At 43.6% G+C, this 18,492-nt stretch overlaps 1 protein-coding gene across 5 annotated transcripts in view; it reads left to right on the top strand.

Moving 5' to 3' along the window:
* The window catches only part of LOC106694406 (zinc finger protein 883-like), a 120,899-nt gene that overhangs the window by 24,106 nt on the left and 78,301 nt on the right, over positions 1 to 18,492 (top strand). For 3 of the 5 annotated variants that reach the window (XM_023743774.1, XM_014467731.2, XM_023743773.1), the window contains one exon: positions 2,242 to 4,631. The exons of 1 other annotated variant lie outside the window; for it this stretch is intronic. In XM_023743774.1, the coding sequence (XP_023599542.1) occupies positions 2,242 to 3,980 (1,739 nt within the window). In that variant the 3' untranslated portion in view covers positions 3,981 to 4,631. Of the gene's footprint in view, positions 1 to 2,241; positions 4,632 to 16,635; positions 18,378 to 18,492 lie in introns of those variants that run through there. One more of the 5 variants, XM_023743775.1, reaches the window with a different exon arrangement.

The raw sequence follows: 18,492 nt of genomic DNA, 5'->3' as shown, positions 1-18,492 counted from the left end.
TCTCACCCTCACCGGGCCGTCCCAACCTCACCGGGGCCATCCCAACCCCACAGGGGTCGATTCAGCCCCACCGGGGCCGCCTCAGCCTCACAGGGGTCGTCCCAGCCTCACGGGGGCAGGCTCAGCAACACGAAGTTTGGCGTTCTGTCTTGTTGGGCAGCTCCTTGCTAGAGAAAATCTCCAGGCGTTCTTGGTGGCTGAATATCTGGTATGCCTGCCTAGATTTCGCCCTCTACCAAGCGCACAGACTGCTTGTCCGCCTTCTCCCACCATCCCATGTGAGGCTGGATCTAGTGGACTTGCCTGTGGGTTTGCTGGTACAGCGGTACCACATCACCAGCCCAGCCATGTCCAGCTCCTGCTTCCTCCGAACCTGATTCTGCTTCTTGAGTGCGTCCCTTATGTATGCGAGGATTTGAAATCTGCAGTTTGTTGGGTTGGGGCTGCAAAAGCACAGGAGGTTCTCTTTGTGCCACTGGCACAGTTAGGCCAATAGGATCAATGAGAACAGAAGCACAGTGGCTGATAGTGGTATCGCTGACCATTTAGTTTTATTTTTTATTTACAATATATTTTTATTGATTTCAGACAGCAAGAAAGAGGGGAGAGAAAGAGAGAGAGATAGAAACATCAGTGATGAGAAAGAGTCATTTATTGGGTGCCTCCTGCATTCCCCGCACTGAGCCCACAACCCGGTCATGTGCCCTTGACCTGAATCGAACCTGGGACCCTTCAGTCCACAAGAAGATGCTCTATCCAACTGAGCCAAACTGGCTATGGCTGACCCTTTTTAAACAATATATATATATTTATTAATTTCTGAGAGGGAGTGGGGGGAGAGAGAGAGAGAGAAACATTAATGATGAGAAAGTGTCACTGATCAGCTCCCTCCTGCATGCCCCCTACTGGGGACTGAACCCACAACAAACTGGGCATATGCCCTTGAGTGGAATGGAACCTTGGACCTTTCAGTCGCAGGCTGACACTCTATCCACTCAGCAAATCAGCTAGGGCCTACGCTTTCTTCCTTCCTTCCTTCCTTCCTTCCTTCCTTCCTTCCTTCCTTCCTTCCTTCCTTCCTTTATTTCCTTAGTTAGTAGTTAGGTAGTTAGTTATTATTAACCCTTGTTTTTGACCTTAGGTATCTTCAAATGTGTTTGCTCACCCAGTTTCCTGTTATCCTTTCTATGCAGTTGTCCTTATTTGCTATTCTGTATTCCTGTTTGTCTTCATGGTACTCTTATTCCCATTTCCTGTGGGATTTTTTTTCATGGATAGGTGTCTACTTACTCTGGAATGGGGAAAGATTCTCTATCTCTGATTCTGCCATCTTGCTGATGTCACTCTCATAGGTCTTTTGCCTGTGATCTCATTTGTGGTTTGTTGTTCTACGACAGTGCTGACCATACCTCATTTTAGTTTTTCTTTTTTTAAGATTTGCATCATTTATCTCATGCTGTGGCTCAACTTGTATTTAAGAGGCAAAATCTTTTGTGCATCACAGGAGAAACATGACTTTATCAATGACAGGGTAGAACCAGAGGCAGTCTTGCCTTGGTGAAGGGCTGTGGGGGCGGTTTTCATGCCTGGGCTCTTTTACATTCATAACTAGGAAGCCATTTTGTTCAACAACAAAAATGTTTTGTTACCATTGCCCACTCCTTACCCAATTCTACTTCTTCTTGCTTAAGGTTGAAACTTTGCCTATGACTCAGTTTTAATAGTGATCATTCTACTTGGATTCCCTGCCCATGGATAACCTTAACCTCTTTAAACTTTGCACCTCTACCTCTATCACACATCTCGGCTTTACTGCACTCCAGTGTTGTGGCATGCCTGCAGAGCCTTAGAGTGCAAATGTATTATATTGACGCTGAACATCACATACTTTCCTATGATTGATATTTTATGGGTTTGAGCACATTTAAATTATTTTACACAGACTCATATCGCCAGCATGAAAGGTCCTAAAGGAAGCCATTTGTGGAGTAATAACGAGCAGACACAGCCTCTCTTCTTTTTGTGCCAGCCTATGCTTCTGTTCTCCCTTGGTGAGATTTTTCTCATCCAGTGACCTTTTGGGCCATGTTATATATAACAGCCATTTTCTGAGTAGCTAACTTACTTGTCCTGAAAATCATTGTATGGAATCATGTCCAGTTGTGGCATAAACAATTGTGGTGAAGATATTCTGTTTTTATCATGTCAACATGCACTTTACCTATGTTTTCTTTTGAACAGGTTGCTGCTGTGGAGCAGAAATTATGGAGGCAACCACTGAACAGAAGGTTTCTGTAAGAGTGTCACAGGCAAGGAATCCCAAGTTAGCCTTGTCATCCCGGAAGAGCCACCCCTGTGAGAGTTGTGGGCTAGTCTTGGGAAACATTTTCCACGTGATGGAGCTGCAGGGAACACAACACAGACAGATACTATTGAGGTGTGGGTCATGTGATAAACGATTTTATTTCTGTGCAAAATTTCAACAGCAGCATGTGACAGAGAAGACTTTCATTAGAGGTGTGGACAGGATCTCACTTGCAAACAGCTGCAATTTCAATGTGTCCCAGAATCATTTCACCTGCGGGGAGGTTGGGCAGGGTGTTCTTACCGGGTCAGGACATCTCCACCTAAAGGCTATTCAGACCAGGGACAGTCCAACTGCAATTTCCACGTGTGGGATGACGTTTCAAAGGAGAAAAAAATATTACAGTAGAAAAGAATGTAAGAAAGACATTAGTTGCACCCACACAGTTATTCAGGAAAAAGGTGTCCATCTTGGAAGTGGGTGTTTTGGGTCCTCTGAATGTGGAAAATTTTTTACCAAATTTTCTAGCTTTAATTATCAACAGAGAGGTCACACTGGAGAAAAGCCTTATGAATGCAGTGACTGTGGGAAATCTTTTGCAGGGAGCAATGGCCTTCGTTATCATCAGAGAGCTCATACAGGAGAAAAGCCTTATAAATGCAATGAATGTGGAAAATCTTTTCCACGGAGCGATGCCCTTTGTTATCATCAGAGAGTTCATAGAGGAGAAAAGCCTTATAAATGTAGTGAATGTGGGAAATCTTACACCACTAGAACTAATCTTTGTTGTCATCAGAGAGTGCACACTGGAGAGAGGCCTTATCAATGCAGTGAATGTAGAAAATCTTTTCCAACTAACACCCAGCTTCGTAGTCATCAGAGAGTTCACACTGGAGAAAAGCCTTATAAATGTAATGAATGTGGAAAATCTTTTACATACAGCAGTGGTCTCCTATATCATCAGAGAGGTCACTCTGGAGAAAGGCCTTATCAATGCAGTGAATGTGGAAAATCTTTTATCACTAAGACCCAGCTTCGTAGTCATCAGAGAGTTCACACTGGAGAAAAGCCTTATAAATGTAATGAATGTGGAAAATCTTTTACATACAGCAGTGGTCTCCTATATCATCAGAGAGGTCACTCTGGAGAAAGGCCTTATCAATGCAGTGAATGTGGAAAATCTTTTATCACTAAGGCTGATGTTCATCAACATCAGAGAGTTCATACGGGAGAAAAGCCTTATAAATGCAGTGAATGTGGAAAATCTTATACCAGTAGTAGTGACCTTTATTGTCATCAGCGTATTCACACTGGAGAAAAGCCTTATAATTGCAGTGAATGTGGAAAATCTTTTGCACGGAGGAATGCACTTCGTTATCATCAGAGAGTTCATACGGGAGAAAAGCCTTATAAATGCACTGAATGTGGGAAATGTTTTAAAAGTATCAATGGTCTCCAATATCATCAGAGAGTTCACACTGGAGAAAAGCCTTATCAATGTAGTGAATGTGGGAAATCTTTTACCTCTAAGAACATCCTTCATCAACATAACAGAGTTCATATAAGAGAAAAGTCTTATAAATGCCCTGAATGTGGGAAATCTTATAAAGGTAGAAGTGGTCTCCTATATCATCGGAAAGTTCACAATGGAGAAAGCCCTTATGAGTGCAATTAATATGAAGTATAGCTCAGCCAAATTTCTAAATTTGCTCTCCACTAGAGTACAAATGTGAGAAATTTCTTAGATGTGTAGGAAATGTAGTTTCTTAGAAGTTAACAATAGTACAAGAAAATTTGTTAATCCTCATTTTTCTGAATTATATCCTATACATTTAATCACCTATGTTTTGTAAAGTTCCCATAAGTGTTTTTGCTGTTCTATGTGTGTGTTTTTATGTTGGAACACTATGTAATTATGTTGCACATTCTAACATACAGAGATGTCCTGCCAGATCTATGTCACTGCACATTTCTGTTGCTGAAGGTATTTCACCTGAATCACCTATAAGGTCCCTACAGATGGCATCAGTCACCATCCTCCTGTGCCAGGGAAGCTATGTCTGTTGTCTGATTTGTCAACGAAAATGAGGAATACCTGAGCCCTTGGTTCTTATTTGTTTCCCTGTCTTGTGTTGCCACATAGGACTCATTACTGTTGGCCCCAGTAAACATAATGTTGCAGAGGGCCTGCCATTTTCAGGGACACACTTTCCGTAGATGCTAATGATGAGTTTATTGCGGGCCTAAGTCATCAATGGAAGAAATGCCAGTCTCATGTCTCTTTGGTTTGTAAAATAATGAAGGCTTTTTCTTAAGATTTCTTTAATCTGGGGTGTTCTGTTTACTGTATCGGTTAGTTTATAAGGAGATCAGGGCTTTCCAAGCATGTTGAGGTGCAACACTTTTATGGGGTCTCAAACATTTTTCCCTTGGGGGAACCGTATGGTTCAGAAATTAGCTCATCAGTTTTTTGCAAATTTACATTGCTGCCCATATTTTCCTAGGAAACACTGTAGACTCTCTACTTCTCATGTGATGCTGGGTGCTTTGAGACACAGAGATCACTCCAAAGAGGGGGTAGCGTTGACAACCTCAAGTATGTCTGGAGCATGAATTTTTTTTCTTGTTTGCAAGGAATGTTAATACGTGTGAAGTGAATCTCTGTCTCAGGGCTTGCAGGGTCCCCTGTGCCCTAATGCCTACAATTTTACGAGTGATGGTCACTGGTTTGAGGAGCATCGCATTCAGGGGAAACCCTTTCACTGCAGGAACACTGACCTAATTGTGGTTGGACGAGACTGCAGCCCATTAGATGGAAGGGTCCTCACCTAACTGTGCATCCAGGAATTGTTTTGAGGAAAAGACTACAGGAGCTGTGTGTACACAGATCGGAGGGACTCCAGGGATGTGTGTCTTCTGTGGAGTCGTCATTGTCATTATTATAATCAAGATGTTTTGTGGCTCCTGTGGTTTCTCAGAAGTTTCCATCAGAGCCATTGTGGTGCTGGCATCAAAAGAAAGATGGAGACAAAGGCTGTCTTTAGTCCAGGAATGTGGCTTTTGTGGGTTTGGGTGAAAGTTCTTCATTGTTTGTTACATTTTCTGTCACTGAGATGAGACTCTCACCCAGAGGGCATAAGTACAAGGGGATTGACTATGGAGTTGCCAAACCTGTTCTTCCAGAATACCATTGAACCATTTTTAACAGCTATAATGAGTAAATTACATGTGTTAAATATAGTGTTTCATAAATCTTGACATGTGCATGAAACTGAAACCATCAGTATGGTCATAATGCTGACCATATCTGTCTCTGTGTAATTAATTGCATAATGGCCTCTTTTAATCTGTCCCTGTTCTTCACAGCTTATCTACTAACCATGGCTTTACATTCCGTTTTCATAGAGAACTTTATGTTTATAAATATTTTTCTGCTTGAGTTTATGTTTCATGAATACTTGGAGATTTATTAAAGTTACTCTAGTAATTCTTCTCTTTTTTTCTGATAGATATTATCATTGATATATCACCATCAATTTGTCCATTTTAAGAAATGTTTGCTTATTTCTAATAAAGCTGGTACAAACATTTCTGTATAATTCCTTGTGTGTATATGTGTTATTTACCTTTGGCAAAATTTCAGTGCATAGTCTGTGGTTTTTGAGTAGATGAATGTTTGAATTTACCGAGATTAGCAAATTATGATCTAAATGAGATATACCACCAGGGCAGGCGTGGGTCAGAATTTGTCCATCATGTCATGCAGCACAGGGTTGTGGAATTGATTGCCAGTGTGGGTATGTGCCTGTGTTGTGGGCTAGATCCACAGAAGTGGGTGTGCAGGAGGTCACTGGCCAATATGGCACTCTTCCATCAATGTTTCTCTCTCTCCCTTCTCTCTCTAAAAATTAAACTATTCTTTAAAAATAAAAAATAAACCTTTCCCTAGCCGGTTTGGAACAGCGGATTGAGTGTCACTCTGTGAACTTACAGGTCCCTGATTCGATTCCTGCCAAGGGCACATGTATGGGTTTGGAGCTGAATCGCCAGTAGTGGGCGTGCAGGAGGTGCCATCAATGATTCTCTCTCCCTCTCCCACTCCGAAATCAATAAGGAAATAGGTTTAAAAGCAAAAAACATCAGTGTCTATGAGCATGTCTCAGAATGGAGTGACTCACCCAATAGCCGAGCTCTATGCTATGCTAATAAGTAATAAAGATTGTTTTTTTTAAAAAAAAAATTTATTGATTTTTCACAGAGAGGAAGGTAGAGGGACAGAGAGCTAGAAACATCCATGAGAGAGAAACATCCATCAGCTGCAGCCTGCACACCCCCCAGTGGGCACGTGCTCGCAACCAAGGTACATGCCGCTGACGGGAATCGAACCTGAACTCCCCAGTCCACAGGCTGACGCTCCAGCCACCGAGCCAAACCGGTCCGGCCAGGATTGTTTTTTAAAAATATATAAAATAAACCTCAACTGAGTACTTTTTTTTGTATTTTTCCAGTGGTGTGTGAGGGATTCACATTCTTTATATCCTAGAGAATATTTTGTTTGCTCCATCATTATTTTTTTAAACATTTTGTTTTGGCCGAAACCGGTTTGGCTCAGTGGATAGAGCATCGGCCTGCGGACTGAAAGGTCCCAGGTTCGACTCTGGTCAAGGGCATGTACCTGGGTTGCGGGCACATCCCCAGTAGGAGGTGTGCAGGAGGCAGCTGATCCATGTTTCTCTCTCATCGATGTTTCTAACTATCTCTCTCCCTTCCTGTGAAAGAATTTACAGCCTGTGAAAGAATTTACAACTAAAAGCAATGCAGAGAGGAAGTTTATTTTACTTTCCAAGAGAGGAAAAGGCCAAGTATTGCTAGTCAATTCAGGGCAGGGAAGAAATGGTGGCTTCTGCTTTTCAGCTGTGCCTGTCACTAAGGGACACTGAATGGAGGGGCCTTGGGATGAGCTGAAGTTGTGTAGATAAGAGGGGCTGCCCTTAAAAGTTACAGTTTGTTTGGTTTCCCGGAGACAGTCTGGCAGATGTTCTAGGGAGGTGTCTTATCAGTTTCTTTACTAGCCTTATAAAATATGACCAGAGAAAAAGGTATGAAGAGTTCAAAAGAGGCTTGTTTGAAAGTGTGAATGTGAGGAAACTTTCTACTAACTAGAGACTCCTTGGTTTGAATTATCCCTGAGGTGTAACAACAGCAGGAAGGAGGGGTATGTAAGGATTTAGCCTTAAAAGTAGCTTATCTTGTTCTGCAGTTTGAACAGAGGAGATCTTTGAATTAGAGGAGCCAGTAATTTTGGGGTTTAATTAGCAGGTGTTTCTCATAAATTGTGGAAGGTCACTGAAAAGAAACAGAAAGACCTTCTTCTTGTCCTTACCTCGACGACTTTTAGAACCTAAGACTTTATTAACCTGAAGAGTGAATACTTCTAGGAGACCAAATAAAGGGGCACCAGCAGTACTGGGGGCATTATGTTCAGGAGGATGTCAGCAATGGTTCCCACAGGAAATACACCACTCAGTGATATTTCTCGTGACCCCATAGGTTTTAACACCACAGTATGGACAAAAATGATGGTATAGTAAATATAGCAAGCTCAGGTAGCCTGGCATCACATGGTAAATCCTACAAACTCAGGCCAAAAGTAACCAACTAGGATGGTTTGAAGTTAAAACTTTTTAAGTAAAAGCAAGTCACAGGGGTAGTTATGCCCTAGCCTCTTGGGTTTTTGTTGTTTTGTTTCTTTGCAAAGGTCAATGTTTAGCTTATTGAGCATGTCTATTGTCTTTTTGCATCTAGAATACACACCTTTGGATTTTCAGGGACATTTCCTTTTTTACAGACTCGTAAGGGCACAATCTCCAAACACAGAAGACGGCAGGTTCGCAATTATTTTTGTTGTTGTGTCAAATATTAAGTGTTAACAGTTGGAGAACATTTTAAAAATAAGTGTTTGTCTATTTTTTAATTAAATCTTTATTGTTCAGATTATTACAGTTGTTCCTCTTTTTTCCCCCCATAACTCCCCTCCATCTGGTTCCCACCCTCTGCCCTTATCCTCCCAACCCCCGCACTATCCTCATCCATAGGTGTACAATTTTTGTACAGTCCCTTCCTACAGACCCCACACCCCTTTTCCCCCTGAGAATAGTCAGTCCACTCCCTTTCTATGCCCCTGATTCTATTATATTCACCAGTTTATTCTGTTCATCAGATTATTTAGTCACTTGATTTTTAGATTCACTTGTTGATAGATGTGTATTTGTTGTTCATAATTTGTATCTTTACCTTTTCCTTCTTCTTCCTCTTCTTAAAGGATACCTTTCAGCATTTCGTATAATACTGGTTTAGTGGTGATGAATTCCTTTAGCTTTTCCTTATCTGTGAAGCTCTTTATCTGACCTTCAATTCTGAATGAGAGCCTTGCTGGGTAAAGTAATCTTGGTTGTAGGTTCTTGCTATTCATTACTTTGAATATTTCTTGCCACTCCCTTCTGGCCTGTATAGTTTCTGTTGAGAAATCAGCTGACAGTCCTATGGGTACTCCCTTGTCCCAGCAAGAGACAAACTGACTATTTGTCTCTTGCTGCTTTTAAGATTCTCTCTTTGTCTTTTGCTCTTGCCATTTTAATGATGATGTGTCTTGGTGTGGTCCTCTTTGGATTCCTTTTGTTTGGGGTTCTTTGTGCTTCCTGGACTTGTAAGTCTATTTCTTTTACCAGGTAGGGGAAGTTTTCTGTCATTATTTCTTCAAATAGGTTTTTAATATCTTGCTCTATCTCTTCTTCTGGCAACCCCATTATTCGGATTTTGGTACACTTGAGTTGTCCCAGAAGCTCCTTACACTATCTTCATATTTTTTGATTCTTTTTTCTTTTTTTTTTTCCCCGGTTGGGTGATTTTTGCTTCTTCGTATTTCAAATCTTTGACTTGATTCTTGCGATCCTCTAGTCTGCTGTTGGAACTCTGCATAATATTCTTTATTTCAGTCAGTGTATGCTTAATTTCTACTTGGTCCTTTTTCATAACCTCGAGGGTCTCATTAGATTTCTTGAGGGTCTCACTAAATTTATTGGCGGTTTCTAGAAAATTCTTGAAAAACCTTAAAAGTGTGGTTTTGAACTCTATTTCCAGTAGTTTGCTTTCCTCCATTTCTGTCATTTGTGACCTGTTTCTTTGTCTCCGCATTTTTTATGCTTCCCTGCGTTGATAGAGTGGCTTTCTGTGCTAGGTGTCCTATAGGGTCCAGTGGTTCAGCCTCCCCAATTACCTGAGGTGGACACTCTTGGTGCACCCCTTTGTGGGCTTTGTGCACAGTCTTGTAGTTAAGCCTTGATTGTTGTAGGTATCACTGGGAGGAATTGACCTCCAGCCCAATTGGCTGTGAGAATCTGCTGTGTCTACAGTGCGACTACTTCTGAGCTGGAGACACCCTTCTGTGGCAAGACTTGCTTCAGTGGGGTTTTGGTGCTCACTGATCCTGCCCCCTGAGTGTGTCCTTTATGGATCTGAGGAGTTGTACTTGGATGGTTCCACTCTGACCACTGGGTCCATTGGCTCTTGGATCTCTAAGGAGGTGCTAATTTAGCCTCTGCCGGAGGCTACCCAGCAGGAGCAATGGAAAGATTCCTCTTCTTTGTTTGGGGTTTGGAGATGCCCAGATAAGGCCCAGCTGTGAAGCAATGCAAGCTGCTGTGGGGCCTTGGACCTTCTTTTGGAAGTTCTAGGTGTCTCTGATTCAGCTACAGTTTGTTAGGTAATTTTCAGGTTGCAAAGGGCCAGGCGTTTCATATGCAGAATCCTCTGGGACAGCTTGGGTGGGGCGGGGTCTCAAGGGATCAACAGGGCAGAGCAAGCAGCTATGGTTGCTCCTCAGTCCTACCCTAAGAAGCCCGGCGTCTCAGTGTCCCGGTAATCGCTGCAAGCACCTCTGAGATAAAGTTGCCCTCAAGTTCTGTCCGATGCCAGACAGTCCAGTTTCACCCCGTATGAGTCTGGGTCCCCAGAGACTCACCCGGAACTGGAGTTCAGAGCAGTCGGGAGCTTCAGACTCCCTCCCGATTGAAAAAGGCAGCCATGTCCGCAGCTTCTAGCCCTCTCCACGTGCACCATGTCCTCAGTTGCCAGCCCTTTCAGCGTGCACCTCCGTACCTCTGCACTTAACTTCCACGCTGCACCTCCTCTGAGTCTCATTGTGCTTTTCTCTTTCCTTCTAGTTGTAGAATTTACACTCAGCCAACCTTCCTATGGATCTGGATGATGTCCGTTTTTTCTTTTAGTTGTATTTTTGAAGTGGTTGTGCGAGGCAGCAATTTTCGGTGTTTAGCTATGCCACCATCTTGTTTTCTCTCTTGTCTATTTTTTTGTTACTTTTTATTTAATACTAGAGATTTCCCTCCTCATTCCCCCACTGTAATTTATCACCAGTGAATTTCATGTAACCCCCATATGTCTTCTCCTTTAAGTATAATGTATAAAAAAAGTGCAAAAGTGTCGTTCTCCTGACCATTACTCAACCTGTTGTTATTTGCTTCCTGGAAAATGTCACCAACTTGGGTCATATAAACTTAGAAAATGTCCCCACAGATTTGGACATTTCTTACAACATCACCAGAAGCAATTGACTCATGTGAAGCAGAAGAACATTACATGGAGGGGTATCTGCATTTCCAGGGACTCAACTGATGGAAGACAGATTTACAAATACAAATGTATTACAGACCCAGAACCCAGCAAGGTAGAGCTTTCCCCTTGCTTTCCGGGAACAGAATAAAATGCTCAAGGCTCAGGTGACTTTGTTTTTATTGTGTGCATGTGTGTGTTTTCAATCCTTACCTGAGGACATCTCTTTTGACCCTTCCCCACTTTCCCTCTAAGATTCTGCAGTAATTCCATGCTTCCATGTCTCTGAATCCACTCCATCAGTTTTTGTTCATTAGATTCCCAATATGAGTGAGATCAAGTGATACGGTCTTCTCTGACTGACTTATTTCACTTAGCATGATGCTTTCAAGGTCCCTCCGTGCTGTGTGAAAGGGTAAGAGATTCTTCATTTTTACTGCTGCATAGTATTCCATGGTATAAATGTACCACAGTTTTTACCCACTATTCTACTGATGGATACTTGGGCAGTTTCCAGATCTTTGCTATTTTAAATTGTGCTGCTAGGAACAGAGGGGTGCATACATTCTATCTGATTGTTCCAAGTTTCTTAGGATATATTCCTAGGAGTAGAATCACTGAATTAAATGGCAATTCCACATTGAAATTTTTGCAAAAACTACAAAATGATTTCCATAACAGCTGTACCAGTTTGCATTCCCACCAGGGGTGTACTAGGGTTCCCTTTTTTCCAATCCTCCTCAGCACTTGTCCTTGGTTGATTTGTTGATAACAGCCATTCTGACAGTTGTGAGGTGGTCTCTAATTGTTGCTTTAATTCGCATCTCTCTGATAATCAGTCACTTTGAGCATTTTTTCACAGGTTTCTTGGCCATCTTATCCACACTGCAACCCAGGCAGAACTGACACTTTTTTAAAAATATATATTTTTATTGATTTCAGAGAGGAATGGAGAGGGAGAGAGAGATAGAAACATCAATGATGAGAGGGAATCATTGATTGGCTGCCTCCTGCATTCCCCACACTGGGGATCGTGTTCGCAACCGAGGCATGTGCCCTTGACAAGAATCCAACCAGGGACCCTTCCATCCGCAGGCTGATACTTTATATTCTGAGCCAAACTCGCCAGGGCTAGAGCTGACACTTTGGATGGCATTAGAAGCAGATGCTCTTAAGTATGAGTGTCTATTTTGTGACATGAACTTTGCATAATGAATTCAATGGAGGCAGGTCAGATCGAGTTAGAGAATTGAGCCACCTCCCTCAGCTACATATGGCCTGAAGGAGACACATGCCAAATGTCTTGAATAAAAAACAATGCCTGCCATTCAGAAAGAGCAGGTCCTGAAGAAAGATATGCAAAACCAGCCATGCAAGTTGTGGAGAAACAAACTTGCCCCTGACATCACCTCCACTGAAGGCGCTAGAGGACCCCTAGTGTAGTTGGTGTGTTCTTGGGCTCTTTGACCCTAAATCAAGTCCTGGAGTCAACTGAGATATAGGGCACCCTTCCCTTGAAACGGAAAAACTACATTACCCACAAGGCCAAGCGTAGAATGCACCAAGCTGAGCCAATGGGGGCTCAGAGAAGGCATTTCCGTTTGCCTGCTTCTGTAGGGCGGGACCGACAGTCGTTTTTGTCTCAGGCGGTCGGGAGTTCTGGGCTCACTCCCGTGGAGGAGGACGGAGATTAATGTTCCCCACCACACAGCCAATGGTGGGAGCCTCCAGTGGTGCTCACAGCTCACACTTGAGATTGAAGCTCGGAGTCACCGCCCGGACCCACGCCAGGGCCGAGACAGGGACCGCCATTCCTGCAGCGGCTTCTACTGCCGCCTCTCCCGCCCCCCTCAGCCCACAGAGGGCAATGACGGCGCCCGGGCTGAGGAGCTTCGCTGAGGTGAGTTCCTGTCTCCCGGGGCCTCACCGCCTCCTTACGCTGACATGGACAAACCCGGGTGTGGGCGATTATCACGTCCTGCAGCTCAGTCCCGCGTGGAGGACCGTGAGGAAGGTGGAGGGGAGAGAGGAGTGTTGTGGCTTCTGAGGACACAGCAGGTGCAGGGCAGAGAGGACAGGGGTGACTTGCATCTGAAGGTCCCTGAGGATGTGGCTGTGAGTGTTGACGGAAAGATCAGAGGCCGCAGGGAGGACGGCACAGCCTCATTCGGGGCTTTCCCGGCTGTGGGGTCCATCAGGGGCCTGGGGTGGGCCTGGATCCGGCTGGACTACAAGCTCTCTACACGCCATATGCCAAGTTCATGGGTGAGTCCAGCGAGATCCAGTGGCATTGGAGCAGGAAGGGGGCAGAGCTGAGGGAGTGAACCTGGGATCTGAACATGGGAAGGGGATGAACATTACACAGTGGTGTGCACATCTGGAGGAAGTGTGAGCTGATGGTCCTGGGACCTGGTGTGGGGACTTAAAGGTGAAGCATAAACCGACGCTTGGCTTTGTCTTGGAGGCAGGATCTAGGAGACTGCAGTGGTGTTGCTTGGCAGGAAGCCTGGGGCCCTACAGGCATCGCCCAGACCTTAAATGGCATTGCTGTCTATCCTCCCCTCCTCTCTCCTCTCATTTCCTCATCTCCCCTCCCTTCCCCTCCCTTCCCCTCCCTTCAACCTTCACACCCAACCCAGCTGCTCTGCTGAGGACAATCACAGTGAGTAATGGGACTGTGATGAGAGAGCAGCCTGCACTGGCATTAGGGCCTGGTGTCCACAATAACCAGGGGCCCTGGAGGAGGTTGAGGGGGGGAAGGTGTGTAAGGAGTAGGAATACTGGTTTTCAGAAACCCAGCTCTGGTTTCAATTGTCTCCATTCTGACAGGTTGGGGTGACCTTTGAGGACATTGCCCTGTACTTCTCCAGGGAGGAATGGAGCCTCCTTGATGAGGGTCAGAGACAGCTGTACCTGAATGTGATGCTGGAGAACTTTGAACTTATATCCTCGCTGGGTAAGACCCTCACTCTCACCAGTGACATGGGCTTGGCTTTGCGCCTTCCCAGGCCCCATTCCCCAGGGTGTGCTGTATCCCCCCACAGAGACTGTGGTATTGGTTGATTTTCCAGTTTCCTGGGTAGTTGCTGTCCTGGGGAGGGTTGGTCTGTTTCTGCTGCTCCCTTCTATTCCTAAAGTCCCAATACTCCCCGCTGCACTAAATTCACAGGGAAGGACTTGTGGTTGGTCTTGTTGTAGACATCTATGAAATAGCAACAAAAATAATTTTATGGCTGGGTGTCACCACAATATGAGGAACTGTATTAAAGGGTCGTGGCATTAGGAAGGTTGAGAACCACTGCAGAAGACACTGAGTATGTGCCCTTGACTGGAATGTAACCTGGGAACTTTCAGTCGCAGGCTGACACTCTATCCATGGAATAAACCAGCTAGGGCTGATCTTTCTTTCTTTCCTTCTTTCCTTCTTCCCTTCTTCCCTTCTTTCTTTCTTCCCTTCTTCCCTTCTTCCCTTCTTTCCTTCTTTCCTTCTTTCCTTCTTTCCTTCTTTCCTTCTTTCCTTCTTTCCTTCCTTCCTTCCTTCCTTCCTTCCTTCCTTCCTTCCTTCCTTCCTTCCTTTAGTTATTATTAACCCGTGTTTTTGACTTTAGGTATCTTCAAATGTGTTTGCTCACCTAGTTAGTTTCCTGTCATCCTTTTTATGCAGTTATCTCTTTTTTTTAATTTATCTTCATTGTTGAAAGTATTACAGATGTCCCCCTCCCCCCCGCCATTGACCCCATCTTGCCCCTTCTTCCCCCCTGCCCCACTCCAGTCCCCTTCCCAGGCCTTCATTGCACTATTGTCTGTGTCCACAGGTGATGCATATATGCATATAAGTTCTTTGGTTAATCTCTTCCCACCCTCCTCTCCCCTTCCCTCTGAAATACATATCTGTTTGCATGCAGCAGAATTTAAATAGTAAAAAACCAGAGGCAACTTAAATGCCCAACAATATGGAATGAGTAAATAAATAATAGTACATGCATATGATGGAATATTATATTGCCACTAATAATGTTTTCAGAAAAAAATAATAGAAAAATGTTTATTGTATATTCTTAAGTGAAAAACACAGGGTCTAACATTGCATTTATAACATGATCTCAAATTTTGAAAAATCATAAATGTTTATCTGTTAAGGGAAGATAAAGGGAAATACACTAAAATGCATGAATATAGTTGAGCTGAAAAAATCTCTTTACTTTTTTATATTTTCTACTTTTCCAAAATTTTTACAATAAACATGTATTACTCTTATTTTAAAATAATTGTTTTTCTAAGTATTAGCCTTTTTTCCTGCATACATTTTATTTTTGCAAGATATTGTGAATCTTTTCCTGTAATCATTCGCTTTTCTACACCATTTTAAAAGGCTGCATAATATTCCATCCTGTTATGCAGTTATCTTTATTTGGTATTCAGTATTACTGTTTGTCTTCATGGTACTTTTATTCCCATTTCCTATGGGATTTTATTGATTGGACTAGTAGCCCGGCGCACATAAATTTGTGCACTGGGGCGGGGGGGGGGGTGCGCGCGGGTGTGTGTGTCTCTCAGCCTGGCCTGTGCCCTCTTGCATTTTGGGACCCCTCGGGAGATGACCACTTACTGGCTTAGGCCTGCTCCCCGGGATTGGGCCTAAGATGGCAATCAGACATCCCTCTGGCAGTCCGGCAACCCTCGGGGGATGTCCACTTGCCAGCGGAGAGAGGAGTCAGACATCCTTAGTGCTGCTGAGGAGGCAGGAGAGGCTCCCACCACCACCGCTGTACTGGCAGCCATCAGCCTGGCTTGTGGCTGCACAGAGCTCCCCATGTGAGAGCTCACTGACCACCAGAGGGCAGCTCCTGCATTGAGCGCCTGCCCCCTGCAGGTCAGTGTGTGTCATAGTGACCAGTCATTCCCAGTCTTTCTGCTGTTAGGGTCAGTTTGCATATTATCCTTTTACTATATAGGATAGAGCCTGGTGCACGGGTGGGGGCTGGCTCGTTTTCCCTGAAGGGTGTCCCGGATTAGGGTAGGGGTCCCACTGGGATGCCTGGCCAGCTGGATGGGGGGCTGATGGCTGTTTGCAGCTGGCCACACCCCCTTCAGGGTCGGGGTTCCCACTGGGGTGCCTGGCCAGTCTGAGTGAAGGGCTGAGGGCCGTTTTCAGGCTGGCGGGCAACTGAAGCTCCCAGCCTCTCCTTTTTTTCTTTTTCTATTTTTTTTTATTCTGGGATAACCTTAACTTCTTTTAACTTTGCACTTCTACCTGTTTTACACATCTCGCTTTACTGCACTCCAATATTGTTCCGTGCCTGCAGGCCTTAGAGTGCACACGTATTATATTGATCCTGAATATCACGTGTATAATATGATTGATGGTTTATGGGTTTGAACACATTGGAATTATTCTACACAGACTCACATGGCCAGCATGAAAGGTCCTAAGGAAGCCATTTGTGGAATAATAACGAGCAGACCCTGCCTCTTCTTTTTGTGCCAGCCTATGCTTCTGTCCTCCCTTGGTGAGATTTTCCTCATCCAGTGACCTTTTGGGCCATGTTATATATATAACAGCCATTTCCTGAGAGTCTGACTCACTTTTCTTGAAAATCATTGTTGGGAATCATGTCCAGTTGTGCCATAAACTATTGTGGTGAAGATATTCTGTTTTGATCAGGTCAACATGCACTTCACCTACGTTTCCTTTTGTTCAGGTTGCTGCTGTGGAGCAGAGAATGTGGAGGCCCTGACAGAACAAAAGGTTTCTGTAAGATTGTCACAGGCACGGAATCCCAAGTTAGCCTTGTCTTCCCAGAAGAGCCACCCCTGTGAGAGTTGTGGGCTAGTCTTGGGAAACATTTTCCTCATGATGGAAATGCAGGGAACACAACACAGACAGATACTGTTGAGGTGTGGGGCGTGTGCAAAATGGTTTTATTTCCGTGCAAAATTTCACCAGGAACATGTGAGAGAGAAGACTTTCACTAGAGGTGTGGACAGGATGTCACTTGCAAACAGCTGCAATTTCAGTGTGTGCCAGAATCGTTTCACATGCAGGGAGGTTGGGCTTAGTGTACTTACTGGGTCAGGAAATCTCCACCTAAAGGCTACTCAGACCAGGGACAGTCCAGATCCCATTTTGACGTGTGGCGTGACATTTCAAAGGAGAAATAATTATTACAGTAGAAAAGATTATGAGAGAGACATTAGTTACACCCCGTCATTTATTCATGGAGAAGGTGTTCATCTTGGAAGTCGATGTTTTATGTCCTCTGAATGTGGAAAATATTTTACTAAATTTTCTAGCTTTCATTATCAACAGAGAGGTCATACTGGAGAATGGCCTTATCACTCCAGTGAATGTGGGAAATCTTTTACCCAGAGCTCTGCCCTTTGTAATGATCAGACACTTTGTACAGGAGAAAAGCCTTATCAATGCAGTGAATGTGAGAAATCTTTTACCGCTAAGAACATCCTTCTGCAACATCAGAGATTTCATACGGCAGAAAAGCCTTATAAATGTATTGAATGTGGGAATTCTTTTACTGCTAAGAGCATCCTTAATCATCATCACAGAGTTCACACTGGAGAAAAGCCTTATCAATGCAGTGAATGTGGAAAATCTTTTATCACTAGGGCTGACGTTCATCAACATCAGCGTATTCACCGTGGAGAAAGGCCTTATAAATGCAGTGAATGTGGAAAATCTTTTACCACTACTAGTGACCTTCATTGTCATCAGTGTATTCACAGTGGAGAAAAGTCATATAAATGCAGTGAATGTGGAAAATCTTTTACCACTAGTAGTTCCCTTCATTGTCATAAGCGTATTCACACTGGAGAAAAGCCTTATAAATGCAGTGAATGTGGAAAATCTTTTACCACTAGTAGTGTCTTTCATTGTCATCAGCGTATTCACACTGGAGAAAAGCCTTATAAATGCAGTGAATGTGGAAAATCTTTTACCACTAGTAGTGCCCTTCACTCTCATCAGCGTATTCACACTGGAGAAAAGCCTTATAAATGCAGTGAATGTGGAAAATCTTTTCTCCGGAGCGATGCCCTTCGTTTTCATCGGAGATTTCATACAGGAGAAAAGCCTTATAAATGCAGTGAATGTGGAAAATCTTTTATCGCTAAAACCATCCTTGATCAACATCAGAGAGTTCATACGGGAGAAAAGCCTTATAAATGCAGTGAATGTGGAAAATCTTATAAAGGTAGCAGTGGTCTCCGATATCATAAGAGAAGTCACAAGGGAAAAGCCTTATAAATGCAGTGAATATGGGAAATCTTTTCCCTCTAAGACCAACTGTTGTCAACATCAGAGTTCATATGGGAGAAAAACTTAATAAATGCAGTGAATGTGGGAAATCTAACAGCTAAGAACATCCTTCATCAATATAAGAGAGTTCATAGAGGAAAAAAGCCTTATAAATGCACTGAATGTGGGAAATGTTATAAAGGTAAAAGTGGTCTCCAATATCATCAAAGAGTTCACAATGGAGAAAGCCATTATGAGTGCATTTAACTCTAGTTCTCATGTGAAGTTGGATGCTTTGAGACATAGA

This window comes from Myotis lucifugus, unplaced genomic scaffold (genome assembly GCF_000147115.1).
Source record: "Myotis lucifugus unplaced genomic scaffold, Myoluc2.0 scaffold_412, whole genome shotgun sequence".
Taxonomy (NCBI): Eukaryota; Metazoa; Chordata; class Mammalia; order Chiroptera; family Vespertilionidae; genus Myotis; species Myotis lucifugus.
The sequence above is the reverse complement of the archived record's forward strand: the minus strand, read 5'-3'. Positions and strand labels throughout refer to the sequence as shown.